General features: G+C 36.8%; 3 protein-coding genes and 1 pseudogene across 4 annotated transcripts; 1 reads left to right on the forward strand and 3 right to left on the reverse strand.

Moving 5' to 3' along the window:
• Positions 1-94: 94 nt before the first annotated feature.
• Positions 95-2,652, reverse strand: LOC122288070 (annotated as a pseudogene).
• Positions 2,653-4,438: 1,786 nt separating this feature from the next.
• Positions 4,439-10,378, forward strand: LOC122288086 (malate dehydrogenase [NADP], chloroplastic-like). The gene is made up of 14 exons (XM_043095540.1): positions 4,439-4,845; positions 4,924-5,017; positions 5,649-5,735; positions 6,484-6,568; positions 7,558-7,739; positions 7,837-7,907; positions 7,997-8,087; positions 8,188-8,262; positions 8,349-8,450; positions 8,580-8,702; positions 9,274-9,342; positions 9,424-9,492; positions 9,801-9,854; positions 9,941-10,378. Exons 1-14 carry the CDS (start codon positions 4,688-4,690, stop codon positions 9,992-9,994), a joined length of 1,314 nt encoding a protein of 437 aa, XP_042951474.1. The 5' UTR covers positions 4,439-4,687; the 3' UTR covers positions 9,995-10,378.
• Positions 10,379-13,328: 2,950 nt separating this feature from the next.
• On the reverse strand, positions 13,329-16,821 carry LOC122288102 (NAC domain-containing protein 53-like). The gene is made up of 6 exons (XM_043095541.1): positions 16,492-16,821; positions 16,104-16,381; positions 15,806-16,000; positions 14,334-14,825; positions 14,126-14,243; positions 13,329-13,930 (listed from the first exon to the last, which is right to left on the reverse strand). The coding sequence occupies exons 1-6, from the start codon at positions 16,655-16,657 to the stop codon at positions 13,521-13,523; spliced, it is 1,659 nt and encodes a 552-aa protein (XP_042951475.1). The 5' UTR covers positions 16,658-16,821; the 3' UTR covers positions 13,329-13,520.
• A 1,375-nt stretch (positions 16,822-18,196) lies between these two features.
• LOC122288118 (NAC domain containing protein 50-like) lies at positions 18,197-22,153 on the reverse strand. Of its 2 annotated transcripts, XM_043095543.1 has the most exons (5): positions 21,835-22,153; positions 21,240-21,523; positions 20,223-20,534; positions 18,763-19,036; positions 18,471-18,617 (listed from the first exon to the last, which is right to left on the reverse strand). In XM_043095543.1, the coding sequence occupies exons 1-5, from the start codon at positions 22,028-22,030 to the stop codon at positions 18,610-18,612; spliced, it is 1,074 nt and encodes a 357-aa protein (XP_042951477.1). In that variant the 5' UTR covers positions 22,031-22,153; the 3' UTR covers positions 18,471-18,609. The 2 variants fall into 2 exon arrangements, with proteins under 2 accessions (XP_042951476.1, XP_042951477.1); XM_043095542.1 differs by having other exon boundaries at positions 18,197-19,036.
• Positions 22,154-24,205: the final 2,052 nt, after the last annotated feature.

Consider the following 24,205-nt stretch of genomic DNA (forward strand, 5'->3'; position numbering starts at 1 on the left):
ATTTATTCTTTCTTGTTATTCCTGTAGCCTGAAATTTCATCTGAAGATATGGCAAGTCATATTAATCCGTAACGCTATCTCAACATTTGGAAAATTTTTCTGATAAACAAAAGGAAGCTGTTTCAAATTGTATTATACAGACCGTTACACAGATTGACATTCAAAAGGCCTATCTTCTGCTCACAACTGGTCTGAGAAAATTTGCTATATCCTGGGACTCTCTCGTTATTAGTTTATGCACTGCAGAAACATTGTGGTTTATAGATTTTATTTCTCGAACCTCCTCTTTCCTCTCTGGGGGAAAAGAGAGTAGAAAAAGGGGAGAAAATCGTTATAACTTGGAGATAAGTTGCTGTTTCCTTTGTGAAATGAGTTCCTTCCGCAATATTTTTCCAGCAGCTGACCTCGAAATGGCACTAGCGAAAGCAACTCTTGTTACTTTCTTGTACGGGGCCACCTGAAATTCCCATATATCCATCCATAAACTCAGAAACTATTACCAATGGCTACCAAAGAAAGAGAGTGGAAGAGTAACGGGTACGTGACAAAGTACCTGATCGGCCACGAATTGAATTACTTGGTCTTCAGTGAGCTCAGAACCAGCTGCTTTTACCGCGTATGCTATTTGTATCTGTCCTGCTTCTTCATCCTCAAGCCTGCAAAATTTTGATATTTTTCTTTTGATGAATACCAGATTTCGATTTTTGTTAGAGGGAGAAAGAGAGGGATGTAAGATAACGTACGGAATAACGGCTGCATCAAGAATAGTGGGATGACTCAAAAGTATTGCTTCTAGTTCTGCAGGAGCCACCCGTATACACATTCAAAACATTTAAACATTGAACATCCAGAAAGCATTATGGTCATTAATTAATATTTGTCATCTTTTTGGGTTCTGATTCCAACCATTGTTGAAGCCATTCATCCTAGCTAGAAGTTTGGACCATTAAGTTAAAAACAGCTTCTTATATCTATCATTAATTGATATTGGTACAAAAACTGCAACGTATACCTGATACCCATTATGCTTGATGAGCTCCTTTATACGATCCAGTACGTAAAGGTACCCTTCCTCATCAAAATAACAAAGATCACCGGTTTTCAACCACCCATCCGAATCAATTGTTGCTGTGGTAGCTTCCACATTTCCCAAATATCCTTTCATAATAGTAGGGCTCTTCAGCCACAGCTCTCCTTCCCTGTAAGGTGGCAATCCCTTTCCCGTTTCAGTATCTACCACCTCAGCACAAAAGCTTGGAACCAACATTCCTGAGGAGCCCGAACGAGCCTTAGCCTCTCTGCTCGACGCAAAAAAAGTTGCAGCTCCACTGCTTCCTGTTAGTCCATATCCCTGCCTTAGCTCCACCCATGGAAACCTCTCCCCGAATCTATCGGCCACTTCTTTGCTCAGCTGTGCAGCCCCTGATCCCACCCTTCTCAAACACGACAAGTCACTCCCTGCTTTTGTTGCATACTTAACCAGCCCGAGTATCACCGGGGGCACCGCAGGTATGTTACTAATCTTGTGTGCTTGAATAGCATCAAGCATGACTTGGAGCTCGAACTTTTGCATCAACAGCGTGGTGACTCTCGAACAAAACAATCCTAGCGCGAAGAACGCAAGCCCGTAGATGTGAAACATGGGAATGAAACACAAAAACTCGTCTTTTTCGGCTGAGCTTACTTCCACTGACCATCGGAGCAACGTCATGAGGAAAATGAAATTTGCATGTGTTAGAATCACACCTTTGCTTGTCCCAGTAGTTCCCGAAGAAAATAATATAGCAGCTGTGTCCGACTGAGCCGCGAGATTTGTGGCAACTCTAGGGGATCATCACAGCATTCAATCAACTCTTCGATGGACAACAAATTATCGTTGCTGGATTTTCCCGATGTTATATTAGAACTGTGGGCACCCCAGTTGGGACTAATTTGTGGAGCTCTTCGGGCGCTGAAATGGCCAACTTGGCACCCGAGTCACGAACTTGCTTGGCGATTTCTGCCTTGGTGTTAAGTGGGTTGGCTGTAGTCAGCACCGCACCAACCGAGAACACGGCGAGGCTTATGGTTGGGTAGAGAAGCGAGTTCGGAGACAAGACAAACACCACGTCGCCTTTTCGGACCCCAATAGAATGGTACAAGCCTGATGCGAGCGAACGAATTGACCTATGGAGCCGTGCATAGGTGACACGCTGATTAGTGGCTGCGTCGATGAGTGCAATTTGCGATTCGGATTTGTGAGGATCTGGGAATTGTGATAGCACAAATGTGGCAGTGTCAAGGTCTGGCCTACTGGGGATCTGTTTCTGTTAACCAAGTTTGACAAGTGAATGGTAGATTCCGGTTTCTGGGTCGAAACCGCTTTTCTCATCGAATGTTGAGGGTTGGCGGTTTCTTCTTCGCTGGTGGCCGTGTTCCACGCCTCTTCGACTGACATTTTGTCTTTGATCGATGAATTCGCTAAGCTATATCGAAACATATGTGCTCAAGTTACTTGATTCTCGGCTATGGCAAAATCTCTGGACATGAATGTGGGTTAAGTAGGCTTTGCTGTTGGATTTTGTGACAGAAAGGCTCCAACATATGCATTGGTTAGTACGTCAATTAGGAATATTCTGAATGAACGAAAACTAAGATGCCGGCCAAGGCGATTTAGACTAAGTCGTGAACCGTGATATCTTGTTTTGTTTTTGGTTCCCCCCTCTCTTGGTTGAAAGAAATAGGATTTTAAAGAAGAATGTAAATAAGTAAAAAGCCAATAGTTTTGAAGAGGTTGGTCAACTAGTATATATGGCAATGATTCTTTATGGGCCAAGTCATTGTATCTTGTAATTAGAAAATGCAGATCGATTGTCCTGCAATGCTTGATAGACATGGTGCTGAAGGTTCGTACTTCATAGTCATAGTTATCAACGGTTTTGTTGGAACCAAAAAAGTCAGTATACTGTTTGCCGCCCAAGTCTAAAGATATTGTCAGAATATTAGCAATTAGATTTCTGCCGCCCGCAGCTGATGTTTTAATTTAAGTCTATGAGTTGGTTTATAGCTGATTTTTGTCCTAAACAGTCTGGACTTGGTACCTAGCTGCTCGAGCTCGCTCGGTCAGAACTCAGTGCCAACTGCCAAGGGCTTATTGGCCAACCCCAAAAATCCATTTTTTGGGTGACAATTAAACTCAACAACACCTTTTTTCTGGTTAAGTCAAGTGGTCAGGTTTTAATCCGGAGTACTTTTGACACATTGTTATGTGCTTTCCATTTTGATTTGTTCTCCTCTACATCGAGGCAGATGGACTGGAGAGTGCAGCCTCAAGAAATCACATAAATAATTCTTGTGTTGCTATCATTGCACAGGCAGCAACAGCAATGTAATACTAGTGGTGTAAGCGCGTACACGATGGGGATTTCTTATTTTATTTTCTTGAGGAAGCAAATAAAAAGGAAGGGCTGAGAAACCCCCTTGGAATTATGCATTTTGTTTAATATTTCATATCAAGGCAAAGGCAAGATTAATTACCACAACCAAATACATATACTCACCCAAAACTTATGGGAGCCACCGAAATTAAAGACGATGTACGTGTTTTGGATTTTGGCTGTTGGGACTGCCCTTGGCAAAATGCCATGCTTCTTCGTCAAACAAACAAGCAGAGAATGATAGATATGTACGTATTCAACTTGTCCAATTGTATATCTTTGCATATTGCACAAAATAACTCCAAAACTTGTTAATCCGCACTTTTGGGCGTCCTCATATATCACAGTGTTCAAACAATTTGGGACCATCTTTACATGTTACAGTGGTCATCAGGAGCCCCTCTAGAAGAACTTCATATTTAGCCTATTTGAGATTGAGTTTGAAAGCTTAAAACGTACTTTTAATTGTTTAAAAGCTCTTTTAAAGAAAAAATGATGTGTTTAATAAATTTATAAAAGTGCTTTAATTATCTAAAAAAGTTAAAAATCTATTTTTTTTAAAAAAACATCAAATTGAAACTTTTATCGAAAAGCTAATGCAGATAACTGTATATTTTAAAAAAATTAATATAACTAACTTTAAAAGTACTTTAGAGACATGATTACCAAACAGTAAATAAATTTTTAATAATAAAATTTATTTTTTAAATTATAAATTATAAATCTTAAAATTATAAATTATATTTCCTACCACAATTTTAAACATGCACTTAATTTCATGGGACATCTCATCTTCGGCTTATCCACACCTTACAATTTGGGCTAAGATAATGTAGCATGTCCAGTGATTCTAGAGGAGCGGAACGTGCGGAGGTTTGAACTTTGGATGGAAGTAGATCGGGCCATTTTCGAGCATTTACTACATTCACACGTGTCAAATTCCAGCCCATTAAAAGCCCATCAACAAATAGATTTTTCCTGGCTAGAGTTTATCTGACAAGTGTCGTGTGCGCGTCCTTACACTAACGCCTTTTCAAAATAATCCTTGCTTACTCCGACTGCCTCTCTCTCCACTTCCTCTACCACTCGCTCCTCCATATCACAAGTCTTTTTAAGTTCTCAGGAATTCAGAATCTCAACCCCCAACCAGACTCTCCCTCTCCGTAAAACCCATTATGTCTCTTGCTTAGGAGAGCTTGTCTCTCTGAGCTACAGCTCTCTCAAACTTTTTTCCTCCCTCACCCTCTCTTAAAGCGTCTGTCTCTGCTGCCATGGCTGTGGCAGAGTTATCGCTTTCATACACCAAAACCCACCTGCAATCCTCTCAAATCTCATTCTTATCGAACCGTCTCTACAATCACCGCCGCTGCGCTTTTCGACCGTTCCCTCGAGCTACAAGCACCGCAATCTCGTGCTCTGTTGCACCAAAGTAAGCTTCTAGGCAATCCCCACCAATTCTTGCCTGAGACCATAGTCTTATGGGTTTTTTGTTTTGTTAAATTCTCAGTCAAGTTAAACCTCCGGTCGCAGTGCAAGATGAGGACCCCAAGAACAAGTCTGAATGCTACGGCGTGTTCTGCCTCACATATGACCTCAAGGCTGTAAGTTTCCGTCCAGGAAATGCTCGTCTTTTTATGTTAGCACAATCACTCATCGTGAATTTAAATGTAAAATTTCGATTGAATATTAGTTCCAATGCCTACTATAAATGCATTGATATCGTTTTCCATTATGCGTAGTAATCATCTGTGGATGCAATGTGTGAAATCACTATTTATGCTAAAAGTTTAAACTGGATGGAAAGATCTAAATTTAATTATTTGTATTACATTCTTAACACTCCCTCACGTGTAGGCTATTCCCTCTCAATGAGCGAGCCAATGCGTGTGGAATGTATAATTAAATGAGATAAGTGTTGGGTATACTACTTGATTTCACAAGTGTTGATTTCACAAAAGGCGTGTGTTGCAGTAGATTGTAAAAGTTTCCTTTTCGGTTTCTGAAAGATAAAATTCGTTCTGTTTTTTTAAGTTGTTTATTTTCCCCGTATTCAAGAATTCTCTTTCCCGTGCATGTTTCTTTGGAGAGGGTGAGAGTGGGAGAGAGACAAGTCCATATCCTTGACACCTTTTAACTCTTTTCATGCGGCAAAGGCTCATCAGAATCAGATCTTTTCTTCTTCTTTTAATCCGCGTTTCTACATCTAACAAGTCTTTTATTGCGTGATCCCAGGAAGAAGAGACAAAATCGTGGAAGAAATTAATTAATATTGCAGTCTCGGGTGCTGCTGGGATGATATCTAATCATCTGCTTTTCAAAGTAAGAGTTTTTAAATACAAAGCCTAGAATCTTTTTTTTCCCCCTTTGTTCTTGGGAAATCATTATATATATATATCATTACTATATATATTTTGCTTTATAAAAAAACTTGGCACTTGTTATTAGATTAAAATTGACATTGATCGGTTCGCCACCAAAATTGTGCATGGGATACTAAGCAATTAAGATTTAAGCCTGCAGTTTGACCCAATCATTCCTATCATCATTAGTTTGTTCCCATAAGTTTGACGTAGGAACTCTTTTTTGTTTTGAAACTGGAGGATTCCAGTCTACAAGTAAGATTCACCCCAGCCTATTGATGCAATTATGTACCAAAACTTTTATTTTTTGTGAAAAACCTCTTTTAAAATTTTAGCCTTCCAAAATCACAGGCATATAGCATAAAATCATTAAAAAGATAAAATGAAAAAGAAAAAAAAACTTGTTATTTACGTATGTTATTCATCAAGGTAATGCCTCACTCTTTCGGATAACTACTAAAAAGTTGTCATGCAGAGTCCATTAATTAAGCTCCCTTCAACCTCTTATTGGCTCCTTTTGCAAATTCACATAAATTGAATCCACATCCACAGCATTTGAAGCACTAAAACCAAGTCACAACAAACTGCTCAGTGGAGGGAAAGAAGGAAAAGACGCATAACAGAAGAAATAACATCATGACCTGGTAATAACAGGTGAAAGCTGTTTCTTCTGGTCTTAGGATCTGACTTTATATTTATTTTTCCAGCTTGCATCTGGTGAGGTTTTAGGTCCTGATCAGCCTATTGCTTTGAAATTACTGGGTTCTGAAAGGTCCTTCCAAGCCCTTGAAGGTTTGTTTCTTAATTCAACACACTCTGATGAGAGTTTTAGTTGCAAAAGTTAACAGGGCAGCATTGTTCGACCCAAGCAATATATATAATTGAAATGACCTTCCCCTATCACCACAATTATCTGTATCCTTAGAACATGGTTTTTTTTTTTCCTGTAACCAATAGGAAAATCCGTTCATTATAAAGACTGGCAACACAAATGCATGCATGAGACTTTCATCTCACATGTCTCCTGAGTTGTGAAAGAAAGAGGAGCTCATCTTTTTTCTCTCTCTTTATTACCTTCATAGTGTGGTATGAGATAAGATCATCTGGTTTGTATCACATAAGAAAATATATCTTCAACCAAACCAAAATGTAAGGGCATATGCTTTCATGGGTAAAACAAAATATTTAGTTTATTCTTTGAACAAAATGGAGGACATTTCGAAAAAAAAAATTTATTTGTTTTAAAAGTTTACTGTTAATTAGGAAATGTTTAATTTAATAATTTAATTAATATTCTGATATTCCTCTTCACATGTGAATTCAAACTCCCTTCCATAGGTGGGACACAATTGGCGGAATAGTTAACTAAAATTTCTCAATGTGGAAATATATGATTCCTTACTGGCGTATGATCCTTCATAAAGGAGCCGGAGACATATTGGTAGTAACTGAGTTCTCCTTCCTTATTAATCAAGATTATGATAGAAAATCGAATGAAAGGAAGAAAAAGAATCTGTCAGTGGGACTGGTTTGTATATGAGTTCTTAAAAAATATTTTGCTTTTTCTTGTTAAGGAATTGAGCGAACTTAAATTCCAGTTTAATTATCATGCCCAATATTCTATTTTACGCTATTGACAAAGTATAGATAGTACAAAAAAATCTCTCTTTAATCTTTTTGTTTTTTAGTGTAACTATTTGTCTTCAGATTTACTATTTTTTAAGAATAATTTTTCTAGAGTGATGTTCTGACATATCTCCATGTTGAACTAATTCTTGCAGGTGTTGCTATGGAATTGGAGGATTGTTTGTTTCCTTTGTTGAGGGAGGTTAGTATAGGTATTGATCCATACGATGTGTTTCAAGATGTAGAATGGGCTCTTTTAATAGGAGCAAAGCCTCGAGGGCCTGGGATGGAACGGGCTGATTTACTAGACATAAATGGGCAGATTTTTGCAGAGCAGGTATCACTCATATTTTCATTTTGATATGAATCATTACGTTTTCTGCAAGTCTATATCAAGTTGGTTCATGTATTCTGTTTTTATTCCATCGTTATAGGGAAAGGCTCTCAATGCTGTTGCATCCCGAAATGTCAAAGTAGTAGTTGTAGGCAACCCCTGCAACACTAAGTAAGTGGATTTGTTTTTTGTTGCTGGACATACAGTTTTTTGTTTTCATATTGTGCCTGTAACTGTGTTGTGTTTCCTCTCCCATGCAGTGCATTAATTTGTATGAAGAATGCTCCAAACATACCGGCAAAAAATTTTCATGCTCTGACTCGGTTAGACGAGAATAGAGCAAAATGTCAGGTACAATTACCTCATGAAAATTACTGGCAGCAGTTATAACTAGTTATAGTTGTCATGGCCAAAAAAGAATTATTCTAAATAATGGCTATGATTTATGCAGCTGGCCCTCAAGGCAGGTGTCTTCTATGATAAAGTGTCAAATGTGACCATATGGGGAAACCACTCAACCACACAGGTCGTTAAGAGATCCTGTTGTAATAGCAAGCATGAACAAATTCCCTCCCTCTTCTTCTAAAGAATCTCTGTATTTAACTTTACCAGGTCCCAGACTTTTTAAATGCTAGAATCAATGGCTTGCGTGTCAAAGAAGTTATCAAGGATCACAAGTGGTTAGAAGAGGAATTTACAGAAAAGGTCCAAAAGGTAAGCTTTGCAGAACAATAATAGACAAAGATGCAATTATGCAAACATGGTTCAGTGCAATAGCAAGGTCTACTATTGACCACCAGGAGTTTCATCTTTAGGTGCTAAATAGTAAATTTTGATTTGCAGAGAGGCGGCGTGCTGATCCAAAAATGGGGAAGATCTTCTGCTGCATCTACTGCTGTGTCTATTGTCGATGCAATGCGGTCTTTAGTCACTCCCACCCCCGAGGGTGATTGGTTTTCATCTGGAGTGAGTTCAATTTCATTAGAATGCGAGCATACAGATACAAGCTATTTTTGGGCTGTCAGTTTGTTGAGAACCAAATCGAAAATTGCTAAGCAACCGTATTGTTGGGGAGATCCACCAACCCCACTCATACCAATGGTGGGAATAAAGAAATCACAACATATATGATGAAAAACAGAAGAGGCTCTTGGAAATCATTCAGTTATAGTCTTGGGTTCTCGTTTTGCCAACTCCTCTTCTTTTTCTTCACAATTTGTCAAAACAAAGAGTCCCATGTTCTGGAATATATGAAAGAAACGGATCAATATGAAAAAGTCCATCAATCAGTAAGCATAGTATCAGATTTATGAATAGTAACAGTGTGGTGACTCAATAGTGAGAGGTTTGTTATCAGAGAGTGATATTTTGAAATGAAACTGTTAGTTGAATGCCACTTTAACTGGAAACCCCTGCCCAGGTAGCATAAGTAATCAGGTTATTTATTTAATTCAAGGACTATCATAATCATGTTTCTCGACTGACACATTAAAGACTGGCTTTAGTCTCCAGTCTCATAGTTACAGTGTCATTGTAGGTTTATACCAACGGAAATCCTTATGGAATAGCAGAGGATATTGTTTTCAGCATGCCATGCAGATCAAAAGTAAGTTGGAAGTCTGAATTGTTTTTTTTTCATACTATTTATTTGATTTTACCCTCATACGTTATTCTTCCCATCCTCCAGGGAGATGGTGATTATGAACTTGTCAAGGATGTAATATTTGATGACTACCTTATGAGGCGAATAAACAAGGTGAGCTATCTTCTGATTTAAGAGGTGTCCGGATTCAATATGAAAGTAGAACAAAATCCGTTCTCAATGGTGACAATCATTGTAGTATACATATGAATGAATGATCACGCAATGAAGTGGTCAGTTAAGCATGCATCGAGCTAAACTAATATTCATTTGCTCTGAAAATTAGTACTTATCTAGTATATACTTAAACAGAATATGAAGAGAGTTCATTTTGGTGGTAATGTCACTCCAAGTCATGGTCAGTTAGCAAAAGGAATTTAGGATCTTTCCAATCGACATAATATTTTTTCCCTTCTCTGCAGACTGAAGCTGAACTGCTAGCTGAGAAGAGATGCGTGGCCCACCTTACAGGGGAGGTAGATACTAGATATTGTAGTTATCTCACCCTTGCCTCCTGCTGTGTATATGTATCAGCTTCATATGCTCTCTTTTCTTTTGGCAGGGCATTGCTTTCTGCGATCTACCCGAGGACACGATGCTTCCTGGGGAGATGTAACACTTATCAGGCAGCTTTTCATCTCGAGAAGTGATACGAAAGCTACCACAATGAGCCGTATGGAGAGACACTAGATACTGAAATTAAGATCATAGCATTATTTATGAAATAAAGGTTCTCGTTGAATTTTGAAGATAACTTCTTTTCATGGTATAGCTTGGAGCTTTTGTGTTGATGCATATTTTCCTTTGCTCTCCTTGCCTAAGCCGATCTGGCCCAAATATCTCTCTGCTAGTAATTCTATTATGAACTTTTAATAAGTGTGATTGTTGTATATCATTTTTGGGGACCCATTGCTTAAAACTGTGTAACCTGAAAAACCTTTCTATGATAACCGTGTTAATGACTGCCCTTGAGTAGGCAATTGCACTTTAGAATAGCAAAGATGGGAGTTCTTTTCCTTTTGGGCCGGCAGCAAAGACCGATTAGAGGGGAGTTTCAAGTGAAGAAAAGAGCATTGTAAATGTGTCTTTTGGTTGGCGCCTCAATGCGTGGGATTTGGCCTTGTGTTGTTGTTTCTCGGCTTATCCTTTCGATTAGTAACTTATATTTCCTTGCTTATTGTGTTTGCATATCGTTGGGAAGAGACCAAAAAGAAGCGGAAGCAAGCCAACTAACGAAAAGACTTCAAACCACGGGGGCACCCCGAGTCGTACAAAAAGAGCAATACAGCCGTCGTGTTGGGCGAGGACTAGCCAGGCTACTTGAAGGTTTGGTTGGGAGGGCAAAATCATTTTATATTATTTTAATATATAAATATTATAAATATAAATAGTTTTAAATTTTATTTAATTATTATCTAATTATTATAATTTTTTTAAATTTCTAAACGAAATATAAAAACAAATTCAATATTTTTAAATTTTAAAATAAATATAATATTAAAAAAAAGTATATTCTAACAATAATTTAATTTTTTAATATTTTTATTTAATTTTATAAAATTTTATTAAAATATTTTAATTTAAATTATTTTATTATTATTTATAAATAATTTTATCTCATTTAATTATATAATCAAGGACAAAGTGTCAGCAGATGATGACGTAACCTTATAGCTATACAATCAAAAAGGGCAGTGTCTCATGGTAGATATCATCAAAATCAATTGCCACTCTGACATTCATAATAGATATTAAAAAATAGAAAACCACCAAGATCACAGACCGTCGATAGAGGGAAGCAAGGCCTTTAGTCTCACAAGCAAAAGGTTCTGACAAGTCCTTGTAATACGTCTAATTCAAAAGAAAAAATCTACGCAATATTCTAATATTTCACCTTTCTTTAATTTTTTAATATTTTTTTTTTGAATTTATTCTTTTTAAATTAATTTAATTAATTTATTTATTATTTATATATTAAATATTTAATAAAAAATAAAATAATAAAAATTAAAAAAAATTAGTACCCATATCTACTCCACCGAGGCTACCTGCCTAACTGCGCCAAACCAACCAAGGATCAGTGACAAACCCAGACGGCTCAGAAGGCAATTGGGATCCAGAAATGATTTGTACAGTCAGAAAATGCAGTCAGCGTGCAGTCGACGTGCAGTTGGCTATAAAAAAAAATTAATACGGAACCTACATGAAAAAAAAAAAAATTATTTTTATAACTTTTTATAATTCATGTAGGTCCTCCTGAATATAAAATAATTTTTTTATAATTTTTTTTTATTCATTCCGTACAGCCGACTGCACGCCGACTGTATTTTCCGACTGTATGTAGCAAAGCCCATTGGGATCACTCGATTCGTGCAGATCCGACAGACAATCCTAGCCTACTCAGAATGTAGATCAAACCCATGACCTTTAAGCAACGCAGAATGTTCTTTGGTCTCAAATTGTAGTTATGCCGAGGACCCTCCACTAGTTGCTGCGCCGTAAGCAGTTGTTTGTGTGTGCTTTTTGAAAAATCACCGCTTCATATTCCAATTCCAAATATATCCAGAGAGGGGTGAATAGATTTTTTTCAAATTTTCTGGCCTGTTTAAATTAATAATAAATAAATCAATAGGTAAGATCACAAGAAATAATTAACACATCAATTTTAATAATAAAGTGAAAACTTATTTGAAGAATGTTTTTAAAATTTAAAACAACTCAGGTGTAAGTCATCACCTAAAATTCACTATAAAAATTGAATTAACTAATTTAAAAACACTTACAAGACATTTGAAGTAACTAAATCTGGCTTGCAACCCTACAACTATCCCACTTGATCTTTGCATTCTGGCAGCTCTGGACCATTAGCCTTTCTATAATTCCACCACGAGAATCAAATCAATTTTTGCATCAACAATAGTTCCAAAAATCCTTCCAACCAAAAAATACGTAAACACTAATGGACTCAATAATGCTGGAACACGAGTATAATATGATGGAGGTCTGCTTACCAAGAGAGAATAAATCTTTAATGTGCAATGGATCTCTTTAAAATTTTCTCTTAAAAATACAATGAATATGACAATTCTCTCCGACCTAGAAGTTGTGAAATTATTTTATATATACTTAAGATTTGAATAGACTACTTTGAGAGTCCAAATCTTTATGAAAAAGTGAATCTCTAAACTTTTGCTCAAGCAAAGTGTCACATGAATTTTCTATTCAATTTTTTGATTGTGGCATTGTCGAGCTCTTTTGATCTCATAAATATTAGAATCTGAAAATCTTTATGAAACATTAATTTATTGATAATTGAGTTAGTTTTTTAACTCAACCAATATCACTTCAATATGATATGGGAGTCAAGTTATGACAAATTTACTCCAATTAGATTGATCTCATCTTGCAAATTTGCAATCTTTTGTTTGCCTAAAAGTTGAAATCTGAAGATTCTTGTAAAACATGATTTCGTAGATAATTTAGTCTTAAGATCCTTTTGAAACATGAGTTTGTAGATACTTAGCGTTCCAACGACACCAATTTTACCTCAATCAGATATAAGAATAAAAAGTTATGACCGATTTACTTCAGCTAGGTTGATCTCATAAAATCTTACAAATTGTTCTGCTTGATAAGTGAGATGAAAATTTTGAGTTTAAAATAAAATATTAAAATATTATATTTTAATATTATTATTGTTTTGAGATTTAAAAAAATTAAGAAAAAATTAAATTATTTATTATATTTTATATGAGAATATCAGAAAATTGTAATGATGAGATGAGAATTTTGAGTTTGAGATGAAAATTTTTATCTACCAAACGAAGCCTTTAATCTTCGTATTTTTGTTCCAATTGCACCCTAGACTCTATTTAACATATTTATAACCGAATTGGACTAAATTTTATCAAAAGAACATGTCAACTTGCTGCAGGTGCTAAAGGATAAAATTCACAAGAAGGACAATATAAGAAGTTCAATATTTGAATATGCCACGTTCGCACGAAGACACGTATATACAAAACAAAACAAAATAAATAACATTTTGCATTGTTTAAAAACCTATATCTCCCCCTTCAAAGGTCACAACGATTCTTCTGAAAACCATGGGTCCAAAAATGTTCCATCACAATTTTGAGGCACTACTTGATGTATATGTTGCTTGCAAATCTGAAGCTCACAGAAAGAATTAGAGCCCAAAAGAATATTAAGAAGAGCCAGTCCCATGAAACTACGGATGTTGTCTTGCCGGCATGTAAGCCAGCCATTGGCACCAAAGTGGCAGAATTAGTGTCACCTTGTGGTAGCAAAAAGGGCATTGCGAAGTTGACATCACAATTCTTGCCAAGTAACCAGTCTGTCCCATTGCTGGTTAAAGTCGTGTTTCTTATTCTGATCATACCAGCAGTGACATGAACGGAACTGGAAGATTGTGCTGCGGAATGTAACTGAAGAGTTACATCTTTTGCGGGAAACTCTGAAGCAAATGCTGGAGGAGCAGGGATGCTGCCCAACATGCGAGTGGCATGTTTGATGAATGGATTCTTAATATCTACACCATAGATCAGGAATAGAAGAATAAGCCAAGATCAAAATAAGAGGGGAAAACTATACCAGAGTGAATACAAGCCTCAAGAGATTATACATATGCTTCAAACTTCTGTAACTTTCCACATTTATACACAGGGAAATACCAAAAAGTTACTAGAGGAGATGTGATACTTGATCAAATTAAGATAAATCCTACCTGATTCATATATTGCGGCCTCTGGTTTCTGCTTTGAAGAGGATGCATCATTGCTTCCCTGTGCCTCTGATGGCTGTTGACTCTCTATATACACTTTTTCAGTTCCTCCATTTAAGTGCTGTTAAAGAGGTATAAGTTCATTAGAAGCTGCACTTCTAAATTCCAAATCACAAGTGCAACTCCGTGTATTTCAAAGGTACGAATTTACCTCCTGTGTGTGGGTTGCTTCATTAAAAAATGAGTTTTCAGCCCCCATAATTTCAGAGGGATCAAAAGCCATGTCATCATCTGCATTAAGAAATGTTAGGTACTCATCCAGCATGTCAAAACCTGCAGCATCTGACTCGACCGGGTTTAAAAGATCATCAGATTCAAGGAAAAATCCATCACCCAACAGTGGATTATTGGTAGCATCCAAATAAGGCTCATCAAGTGAGTAATTGACTTCAGATGGCTTCATAACACCGCTTGTTTCAACAAAAACTTCATCTTTGATGGGTTTCATATCCATTCCATATTGCTCTGGCATGTCAACCAACTTCTCGTCATGACATAGCTCAAAAGTTTCACCACTGCCCATGATAGGCTTTTGACAGTCTTCAATGAAATTCTCATACTGCTCAACATCGTTGCTAGTATCCCCATAATAAAAGTTCAATGGAGGGGGGGTACTTTCAGATGGATTGCTTATCTCAAGATCCTGGAAGAGGAAAGCACGTTTCAAAACTATAAGAATTCAAGTACTGAAGCAATCAAGAAAGAAAATAGGTAAGACGAGCAGGGAAAAGAACAAGCAGGACTCTGTATAAGACATCCTAAGCAACAATGGAGAGCACCTCGCAGATGTTCACAACTACTCAATATGTTTGCAAAGACAGAGGAACAATATGATGGTTGATATACTAGCGTTAAAGTTTTATCCAGCATCATGTTCAAATCACGTACTAGGATTCAAAGCCAAGCATACGTCATCTTGAATCCAAAGATTGAGATTTAGAAAGGAGGAAAAAACCTTTACCACAAAAATTAGAAACATAAAGCTGAAATACTGAAAGTAACTTTCCAGTTTGAGCAAAAGTATAACTTATATAAAGATCTGGGATGTCTATTGCCACTAGGTTCCACATGACTACTCACATGGAACTCCCCAGCATACTTGAACGAAGCCCCTTTACAATAATGGGGGCCATAAAAAAATGTTTCCTAATAGCCGCCCGAAACACAAAATCTACTTCCGAACAGATGACATCCAACTCTTGACATTCTTCTAATCTTGCCCTCAAAAGAACCTCACCTTACACACCTAACTTATAGCATCAATTAACCACCTCATCCCTACAAATTCTTTTTTTTCGATAAGTAATATTATATTTTATTAATGAGAAGAAGGCGTAAGCCAGGTACACTGGAAGTATACATGTGAATACACCGTTTTAGGAGGTAGAAAAAGTTATAAGGAAATCATGGAAGCTGAGACCATTGAACTCTAAAGCCATGGCCCACAAAAATAAAGTCTTCCATAAAAAAACCCCTAAATTCTTCTATAGATCCTCATCCCTACAAATTCTTATCACCAATATACTCAAAATTGACAACAAATCAACATAATCATTTGTTAATCACTTCAAAACATCTTAACGACACAATTTACCAACTAAAAGAAAGGCACAAAACACAAACCTGGTCAAGTTCAATTGCTTCAACGCATGCACCATCACCAACCACCACATCGTCAACTGCAGCTTCTTCACACGGCAGAAAAGCCGCCACATCATCGTCTTCCCATTCCTCCTCAATAAACGGAGCCCCATACTGCTCACCATTCTTCGGCCCCGTCCCACTCTTCTGAAAAACCCTACAAAGCACAAAAGAATCCTGCCACCAACCCAAAAACACGTCAATTCCAATACCCATAAACTATACGAATCTCGAAAACACGAAAAAAAGGAAAGAGATCGCAATCCTATCACTCTCTTACTATTGCAGTTCCGGTTTTCTCCAATTCCTCGTCGACGAGGCGATACTCGTGCATGACCCAATTGGTACGAGCGCCATGGGGTGCCCGGCCGCTGTGATAAACGAGGGTCTTCTTCATCCCTACGGCGCGCGAGTTTTGGCGGACCGTTCGGTCCTTCCCCGTGGTCTTCCAGTAACCCAACTCCGTGGCCCGGTTGGTCCTCGAACTATTCCCATACTTCCTGTCCAGTGCACTGAAGAAATACCACTCCAAATCCCTGCTCTTGAGCTTCGATTTGACTATATGAAACCGCATCCCCAAAGTCAACAAAAAAAAAGAAAAAAAGAAAAGAAAACAACACAAAAGTAAAAAATATAAAAATAGAGCGAGAGAAAGGGAGAGAAATTACTTGGGAGATCCCAGGGCTCAGACTTGTAAATATCGATGACGGAAATAGGGTCGAAGCGGAAAGGCTTGCCAGAAACCTTGCGCTTGAGGTAGTAGCGTACGAGTTCTTCATCGGTCGGGTGGAATCGGAACCCGGGGGCCAGTGAAGTTTCCGAATGAAGGCCCATAGAATTCGAACTGTAACGATCGAGAAGGGGTAATAGCCAATAGGGTTAGTGTTTCCGAAGATCCAGAGAGCGAGTGCGAGAGAGATTAGAGAGAGTAAAATGAGGGAGGGAGAAATGAGAAAGTCAAGTTTCTTGGAGAAGAAGTTGGGAGTTGGGAGGTTGGGGGTAAAATCTAAAAATAAAAAGAAAAAATAGATAATTTCGAGGAAAGTGCTTGGGTGGATTTCAGGGTTACAGCGTCGGTGAGTGTTAAATCTCACCCGCATGAACGTGGCCGTATTTATGACTCAGGGACCGTCAAAGCTACCTATTACATCACATCAATAATCTTTGCTCAATTAAAAGTGTTAGTTTTCATTTTGGATAACTTTTGAGACAGTCACAGAAATCACTTTCTCTCTAGAATGTTCACTTTCCAGAGTCCTTAGCGAGCAAGTAAGGAAGCACGAAGAATATACTACTTTAATATATTTTTAATGTTTTTTTTCATGGATATGAATGATTACTTTAATTTATCTCAATTCAATCATATATAATATTTATAATTTTTTTAAATATATATATATTTTTTATATTTGTGAGTGTCCGAATCAATTTATATACACCTCAATTAATTTTATAAAATTTTTAAAGTTAAAAATTAGATAAACCTTGAATGACCTTGAAGGGATTTAAATTGGTGACCATTAATAACCAATTTAAGGCTTGACTAGCTGAGCTATCTCTCAATATATCAATTTTATACATTCAAATACATATCTTAATATATTTATATTTAAATATATATCTCAACTTATTTATATTTAAACATATCAACAGAATATACAAAATATTACTATTTACCGATTAATTAAATAATCTGAAATGAAATCAGCATTCAAATTCAGCCTTAATTAGTCATATATGCAAATGAAGTCCATTTGGTCCTGCCCAGTCTCTGACCTAGTAACCATAGAAGTCATCTAAAACCCTCCAAAACATAAGAGTAGGCATCCCTCCAACATAGGTGGAGTGTCCCATATATCAGTCCCTATCAAGCCCAGGAACTTAACCAACCCACAACGTATTTGTTCTTCAACATTGTTGTTACCTCTGGTGGCAGCCGCATAAAAACGGTTGTTTCAGTTCATGTTTGTGTTCGCATTTTGTCCGTCTTGGCTGGTTGGTGATAAAAGGTTGAACAAAGTAACAAAATCCCAAGTATTCACTGTTTCTATTTGTCGAGACTTGTCTATCAAGACGTCTAAGGACTCTTTTTAAAAAATAAAATGAGATAAAAATTTTATAAATAGTAATAAGATAATTTAAATTAAATAATTTTTGAGTTTTGAAAAAAAGGAGAAAAATTAAATAAATTTTTTTTATAAAGTTAAAATATTGTTAAAATATAATTTTTATTTGAAAATTTGAAAAATTTAAATTATTTTTTATTTCAAAGTTTGAAAAAATTACAATGATTAGTTTAAAATTTTTGTTTTGATTTATATTTGAGAATGACATGGGATGGCATCAGATGATAATTTTGGGGCGACTCTAAACTACCCAATCTCCTTTTATTTTTATTTTTATTTTTTGGGATATATTATTACCCCATCCTGGCAAGGCATGGGGATCAAAAACGTAAAACGACCCCCTTGATCAGTTTGATACTCTTACAAACAAAAGTTCAATAAACTTAGCCTGGAAAAGAATACATATATCTCACATTGAGACATGAGGCCACCTCGGGAGTTGCTTAAGACATACAATAAAACAACAGATGACACTACATGCACACTCCCACTAATTTGCATCTCCGATACTCTTCCTCAAATCCTCTTTTTCCTTGTTCAAATGCTCGATTCGAGATTGAAGAATGCGAATCATGGTTTGAGCACTCATCGTTTCAAACTTCAATGTCTCCCTCTCTACTGAAATTTTATGGAGCTCATTTTGCAATTCTTGTATGAATTTCAAGCAACTAGGAGGCACAGATGAACCAAGATTAGCAGGATCAAATGGAGGAGAAACCGAACGACTATCTTTGGGATCGATGGATTCTAATAGAGAATATTCCACAAGTGCAGAGAGAAAATTCCTAGGAGCTGCTGTGGTCATGGTGTTACCTGTCGTCATGGTCAATGTTGTAGCCTCGGTGGTGGTTGTTGATGAACAACGATCTTGACTAATCCTAGTTGAAGTCTCAGAAGCATTTGGATGGTTAGAGTTCGATTCGCAATGACGCCTTCTTTTATATATAAGGGGGGGCCTTGGATCAGCCATGCACAGTGAAAGACAATCATCAATTCTCTCACTCTTGCAGTCAACCGACGCAATTTGAGAATCTCTTGGGACTTCATTAGCACTCCCAAGAGGAGCATCATTAATGGACCGAGTATCCTGAATCAATCAACCAGCATTGGAATGTAATTTTATGTAATGATGGTTGAAGATACAAAGTATAGGAGCTACATAATACATGGTTAGAAGGCATCAAAGATAACAGATATATATATATATATATATATTTATATGAAGATAAGATACTCTATAATCTGTGTCTGTGAATTGTATGCATCCATTCATATCACTAGATCACAACCAATATCTATTATCTATGGTGAGATGCACAATCAATAAGACTCCACCTTGCCGGTGAATCCATGGTCACGTCAACCTCAGCTTATATGTTCTTAATACAAAATCTCTCCTATCAAGCCCATGAACCTAGCAGGAGAGCAGCAGGATCGTAAATAGGGAATTAAGGACAATCGTGTAATCCAATAGAACATTACACCATTAGATCTATGTGCTATGATCATCAGATCTATGTGGCATTCCCAACCAACAGAAGCATATAATACAAAGCACCCTTACCCAAACTTGGAGTACTTCCTTGTGGTGTTACAAATTTTATAAAATCCCTTTTCACATGCAAGAACCAAAGAACATTAAAGTCTTATCCACAAATCTAAGAATAGTCTACTCCCTGACACTCATTAAACCTTAACCTCAAAAGTGCTCCGCTATCAATCTTTCCTTGCTTGTTGATGCATCAACATTTGAAGATTATGGACTTGCGGTCAACTCTTGGGAATTTCAATTTGTGAGAGTTACATAGCCATCCCTCTTAATAAACTGAGAGAATTACAAAACAGCACGTTTCCAATCTCATAATTTTGTCTCCAACTTGTAACAAGTCTTAGACATAAAATATGACAACGGAAGAAAATGGAAAAGGCACCTTCTGTCTCATTGATTTTTTAGTTAAATCAAATAAATGACCAAATTTTTAAAAGTGATTTATTAATTCAGCAAACACAGCGGATATGGAAAGAAATCTCAGATACAAAATGTGCCTATACATGGGAAAGATTTTCAATCAAATCATTTTTTAATCCAACAAATTTCAAACAAAATCTTGGTGTACAATGCACCTGCCTGTTTGAACGTCTGCATATTACTTGCATTATCATTTCATGTTTTTGCAACTACAACATGGTACAAATCAGCATATATAGTACAACACCTCAACGAAATGTTTGCTAAATTAAGTAAAAAAATAAAACTCAGAAAAAGAACATACCTGCTCAAAATTATTCCCTTCAACAAATGAATCCTGGCGGTTCTCAACACACTCACCATAATTCTCAACATATGCACTATGGCTATTCCCTTCAACAAATGCATCAAGGCCAGCTTCTTTGATGCGTGCATCTTGGCTAGCTTCTTTAGCATGTGAATCCGGGTCAGCTACCACTTGAATCCTGGCCTCTTCGCCCTGAAGAAAAGCTGGTATACCATCATCCCATTCCTCTTCAATAAAGGGTGCATATCGATGGCTATTTGGTGGCCCTATGTTATTCTTATGGAATACTCTACACAGCACATAGGCATCCTTCACCAAAAGAATAACGCAAAACATAAAAATTTTGACATTAAAATAATAATAATGGTGATGATTTTGACGATAATGACGACAATCACAATAATAGCATCTATATGTTTTCCCTTTGAACTATCAATATGACTTGTGAACCCAAAAATAAATTAGTAGGTTAGGGTTGAAGGGCTTGATTCCTCTAATTAAACCATTGGGTTGGGGTTAACTCATATATGATCCAAATTGAACCCACACGCTTTAAAGTTGATCATTTTATCATAACCAGCGAATCCGACAGTAAAAAAGTGGCTTGAAGTTGAGGAATCTGACTCTTCTAATTAAATGGCTCATATACGTGAACCCGACTAACCACAACCTGGACCTGATAAACAACCACGAGTTGCCGGCCCTATTTTCAGTTAGCAAAACAGAACAAAACAAAAGTGCTTTCTGGTTGCTGAGAAAGTACATGAAACATATAACTTTTTGAAAATTGAGATTCTCACTTCTAAGAGAACCCCAGATAACCACTCTCTTCCGGTTCCCTAACATCAACTAAATGTCCCAAACGGTGTGATTTTTCATACAGTGAAACCAAAACAGCATGATCCAGAAGCGTTCCAGATCACATTTCACCTCATTTGATATACTTTTCCCGAAGACTAGACAAAGGTATAAAAATGCATAAAACAATTAACCACATTTTTGCCACAACCTCACCTGCGTGACTCCAACCCGAGCCTTCTCCAATTCCTCCTCAACAAGCCTGTACTCGTGCATTACCCAATTGGTCCGTAACCCACCCGGGGCTCGCCCACCATGAAAAACCAAAGTTTTCTTCAGCCCCACTATCTTAGATCCGTGACGGATTTCCCGGTCGTTCCCCGTCGCCTTCCAGTACCCTTTGTTTGTAGCCCTGTTCATTCTCGCCCCATTGCCATACTTCTTATCCAATGCACTAAAAAAGTACCACTCTTGGTCCCTGGTCCTCAACCCCGACTTACCTAAACACCCATTTAAAAAAAAAAATAAAAGAAAAACAAAGTACAAAAGAATCCATTTAAAAAATATACCAATTACAACAAAATCAAATAAAACAACTTGCAAACCACCGAAAAAGATTATTGCTCAGAGAAGGAAACACATAGACAGAAAGGAAAAAAGAGAGCCAAAAAAGATGTAAGCGAGAAACCCATACGGAAACCACAAATGACAAAATCAAGAGATAGCTTCCTAGAGAGGAAATGGCTATTATACGTATATATTATATTGGTGAATATATTTGTTGCAGAACTAGCACAGAGAGAGAGGTCACCTGCGAGGTCCCAAGGCTCGCTTTTGTAGATGTCGACCTCAGATATGGCATTGATTTGGAAGCGTTTGCCGCTGACCTTGCGCTTCAGGTAATAAATCACCAACTCTTCGTCTGTAGGGTGAAATCTGAACCCCGGTGCCAGATATGTCGGCGCTGTCGCGGGCGTTGCTTGTACTGCCGGCGTGTCACGGCCCATAATTGAAATTGTTGGTCCTTGGTAGGAAACGGAGGCTAGGGTTTTTGGGGCTGGCAGGGATGACGCCTTTGGGCTTTGAGTGAGGCTGAAGAAACAAAGGCGTACCTTCGATTACAAGGCACAATGCGATTTTCATTTTCCGTTTTTTGTTTTTCTGTTTTTTTTAATTTTTAATTTTTTTGTCTTTGCTGTTGTGTACTTGACTTTTTTTTCTCAGAAATGGATGCAACTAATAACTGAAAATATGGAAAAAATCAAAAACAAAATCTGTGGTAATAAATTTTGAGCAACGATAACAAGTACGTAACTTTCCTTCCAGTACTTTTTACGCCGACATATAATAATTATAAAAAGTGACGTTACTTTTTTTAAGATAATTTACCATAATATCTTTTATTTTAAAATATAATTATGAAAAATATTTTGAATATATATAGTTGGATATTGTCTATTGACAGCTATGTAAACTTTGAGTAATAACCTCGATGATAATTATAAAAAGAAAAAATTTATTTATTATTATTTTTCTCACTATCTCATAATATAATATTAAATAATAGATTCATAAATAAAATATAAAAATTAATTTTTAATAATGTAATGTCACATTATAAAATAATAAAAAGATAATAAAAATTAAGATGATAAATAACGTTATTCTTATAAAAATTACTCAATAAATTACGCTGCTATATATATATATTTGCAATCTCATATCACATGCCTATGATTTTTGACATTCCTGCCTTTTGAGGGAAAATATATTATAAAATTAGGATCTTTGGAACTATTACCCAACCAAAGTTGTGTAGATTAATGTTTTCAAAGCAATTAGGAATGAAGCTGTAGTGTATGAAACAAATACTAATCTGGTCTTCACTCAAATAGTAGTAGCCTAACAATAATAATAATATCCTTGTTGTAATTGTTGTGTAGAATCTTACTGCAAATGCTCATCAGGAAAGTAATTAAGTTGGGACAGAGATTTACTATGTAAATGACTGACTACAATTGCAGCATCTCTTCCTGCCCAACTTACTGCAGGTGTCATTTTCTCACAAAAATATATGCATTTCCTTCCCTTTTTATCATCTGAAATCCGAATATATTCCATACCATAACGTGTGGACAGTGCACATTCCAGAAAAAGAGAGAACAGTGAAAACTGGGAAAGTGCATTCACGAAGCGAAGATCAGTTTGCTGGCTATTGCTTCTGCATGACCCTGAAAAGCACCAGACGTACGGCTTTGATATTGCCAGCATTTATGTGTGGAACCATTAATGATATATATGTCAAAGATTATACGATACGTACTTTGTTATCGGATACTTGACCCCTAAGGCAAGAAAATTCTTGTTGGCCGGTGACTTCCGAAATTATGATTCGTATCGTTGGCTAATCCTGTATTCTTCTTTTTGATCTACAGTACAACTTGTGTGAGTACCAAACCCTTTATATTTATTAATCATAGTCAGCAACCGTAAAAATAGACTACCTTATAATAATCGGTAAAAAATTAAAATCATTGAAGATCAGGTCTCTAGGATGAAGGCTAAGATCATTTGATCGATGTGTGATGGTATCGAATAGTGTCCCTTTTGTTTTCATGAACAGCATATTCCAAATTAGAATAATCCAGAAGGCCGATGGGTACTGCATGCATGCATGCTACGACTGATCGAGATAAAGTCTTGAGACTTTGATTTCTTTGATCCTTGCCAGATTGCTTATAATAAGTACCACCCTCAAATATCAATTATAGCTACATGGCATTAAACTTGGAAAGCAAATTACATTGCCTTGCATGCCTTGCCTACTAAAAAAGACAAAATGCTGGAGTTCAAACAGCTGAACTGTCTCTCTATATATGGCCGCCCGTGCCACTAGCCTTGATTCTGCATGGAGTCCGATGCCCATCAGTTTCCTTTTTTATTTTTCTTTTTTTCCTTCTATTTCTACGTGTCCATTAAATGAAATATGGAAATAATTTTTAAATTAAGAAAATCTGTTAAAGATCGGGTCGTTGGTCTAACTACGGTATGGTGACGGCGATGTATGGCAGGACCCAGCATGTCGGATTCAGATGATTTTTTACTCTACTTTCCAAGAATTCCACGAAAGTCGAACGTTATATATGGATTAAGGAGATGATGCAGGCAGCTGCTGGATGCTG

Source organism: Carya illinoinensis, chromosome 1, assembly GCF_018687715.1.
Source record: "Carya illinoinensis cultivar Pawnee chromosome 1, C.illinoinensisPawnee_v1, whole genome shotgun sequence".
Taxonomy (NCBI): Eukaryota; Viridiplantae; Streptophyta; class Magnoliopsida; order Fagales; family Juglandaceae; genus Carya; species Carya illinoinensis.

Bases quoted from the DNA above. Each gene is read 5' to 3' on its own strand.
- LOC122288118 (XM_043095542.1), bottom strand. From the start codon at position 22,030: ATGGGCCGTGACACGCCGGCAGTACAAGCAACGCCCGCGACAGCGCCG. The intron at 20,535-21,239 runs GTGAGGTTGTGG...CTTTTGGTGAAG, and splicing joins CTCGGGTTGGAGTCACGCAG to GATGCCTATGTGCTGTGTAG. The intron at 19,037-20,222 runs GTATGTTCTTTT...TGATTGATTCAG, and splicing joins AAGGGAATAATTTTGAGCAG to GATACTCGGTCCATTAATGA.
- LOC122288086 (XM_043095540.1), top strand. From the start codon at position 4,688: ATGGCTGTGGCAGAGTTATCGCTTTCATACACCAAAACCCACCTGCAA. The intron at 8,088-8,187 runs GTACAATTACCT...TGATTTATGCAG, and splicing joins AGAATAGAGCAAAATGTCAG to CTGGCCCTCAAGGCAGGTGT. The intron at 9,493-9,800 runs GTGAGCTATCTT...CCTTCTCTGCAG, and splicing joins TTATGAGGCGAATAAACAAG to ACTGAAGCTGAACTGCTAGC.
- LOC122288102 (XM_043095541.1), bottom strand. From the start codon at position 16,657: ATGGGCCTTCATTCGGAAACTTCACTGGCCCCCGGGTTCCGATTCCAC. The intron at 16,001-16,103 runs GTAAGAGAGTGA...GGTTGGTGGCAG, and splicing joins AGAAAACCGGAACTGCAATA to GATTCTTTTGTGCTTTGTAG. The intron at 14,826-15,805 runs GTTTGTGTTTTG...TTCCTCTTCCAG, and splicing joins AAGCAATTGAACTTGACCAG to GATCTTGAGATAAGCAATCC.